At 39.1% G+C, this 1,659-nt stretch overlaps 1 protein-coding gene across 1 annotated transcript; it reads right to left on the bottom strand.

The window, feature by feature from the left end:
• Window positions 1–290: 290 nt before the first annotated feature.
• On the bottom strand, window positions 291–779 carry LOC113291409. Its single transcript, XM_026540944.1, has one exon. The coding sequence runs from the start codon at window positions 777–779 to the stop codon at window positions 291–293; it is 489 nt and encodes a 162-aa protein (XP_026396729.1).
• Window positions 780–1,659: the final 880 nt, after the last annotated feature.

The following is a 1,659-nucleotide window of genomic DNA, read 5'->3' as shown; positions in this document are numbered from 1 at the left end:
TATTTTCCCCTTTATCTTGGTTCTGATGTCTCTGATGTTGAATTGGTTTAGGATAATCAACCTTCTTGTGTCCAATTTCTTTACAATTAAAACAGTGGAAAGGGAATGGTTGTACATCCCCAAATTTCTTGTCCTTGTCGTGGAAATTTTCAGTCTGTTGTCTCTTCCAATCAGCTGAATCTTCATGTTTCTGGCGGTTATTCCCTTTCTTACCCCTATTTTCTGTCATGTTCCACTCCTCTTAGTTTTTCTTATGCCTCAACCAATCAGCTTCAGTAGCTCTAGCACTCTCAACAGCTTGCTGGAATGTTTGGAAAACAATAACTAACAACTTTGCTACGAATATGGTCGCCAAGACCCCGTTCGAATTTCCTAGAAGATTTTTCTTCATCGGGTATCATAAACATTGCAAAACGAGATAACCTAATGTACCTATCAGGGTAATCATCCACTAATTCACCTCTATTCTGTGCCACTTCAGCAAACTCAATAATCTTCTTATCTCTGACAGTCGCTGGAAAATACCTCGTATCGAGACGTTCACAAAATTGAATGTATGTCAGAGTATCTAGATTCAAGCCTATTGATGCATTGTTCCACCACTTCCTTGCTTCACCATATAATTGAAAAACAACTAGTTGTTGCCTCTGCACTTGTGTACACCTCATAGCCATAAAAATCTTATCTATATCTTCCTTCCACTTGTCAACTACGAGGGGGTCAGTTGAACCTTCAAACACCGGTGGTTTCAACTTAATAAATTTCTCCAATAAATTCATCCACTCCGCCTGGGCTCCACCACCTTGATGTTTATTATCATTCCCACCTGGCGGCGGTGGCGGTGCATATTGATTCCCATTCTAGTTCAGAATGACAGCTGTGATGGCGGCAGCCTGACTTGTCATCGCCGCCGTTATAGTCTCAGTCATCATCCTCATCATATCAGCAAAATTAGGAACTTCCCCGTTTCCATTACCTCGAGCAATTGACGCATTTATGGTTCCTCTTCCTGACATCGCTGTTAGGAAAATGAAGGACACAATAAACATCCATTCTACTATGAGAATAGGAAAACCAAACATTACTTCATACATAAGAATCAAACAAAATCCTAAGTGCCTAACTTAAGTGTGCCTCACAACGCCACATGTCCAAGAGGATCATGGGCTCTGATACCAACTGTGATAACCCTGAACTAACAATAATAGTTCGGCTGGTCCTACTATAGCCAATCCAAAGTTTCACTATATGGATATACAATCCACATGGACATCTAAAACGAGTATAGACTAACAGAGTGTTGAAAAAAAAACTGTCACTTTTATTAAAACGAATATGAATTCAAATATGTAATCCACAAATTAATTCAATGCTTGGAAAAGAAATAAATATCTCAAATAATACCGAAAATAAAATATCAATTCGGTACCAAGTACCGGTGTCTTTCTGTGCCCTCCTTATTACCAAAATAAGTCTAATAAAAACTAAAAAAATCAGCTGCGAGGAAGGAATCCTACTTCCTCAAACGACATCAGCAACTACTCGAGAAAAGCACAATTAAGTCACTTATTCATCCTGTCATCTGAAAGAGGAAATCAACACAAGGTCGGAGCCTTGGAAAAATGCAAGTTCACTCTTGATCCATCAATTTAACCGGTG

This window comes from Papaver somniferum, chromosome 6 (assembly GCF_003573695.1).
Source record: "Papaver somniferum cultivar HN1 chromosome 6, ASM357369v1, whole genome shotgun sequence".
NCBI classification, from domain to species: Eukaryota; Viridiplantae; Streptophyta; class Magnoliopsida; order Ranunculales; family Papaveraceae; genus Papaver; species Papaver somniferum.
This window is presented reverse-complemented; position numbering and strand designations above follow the sequence as displayed.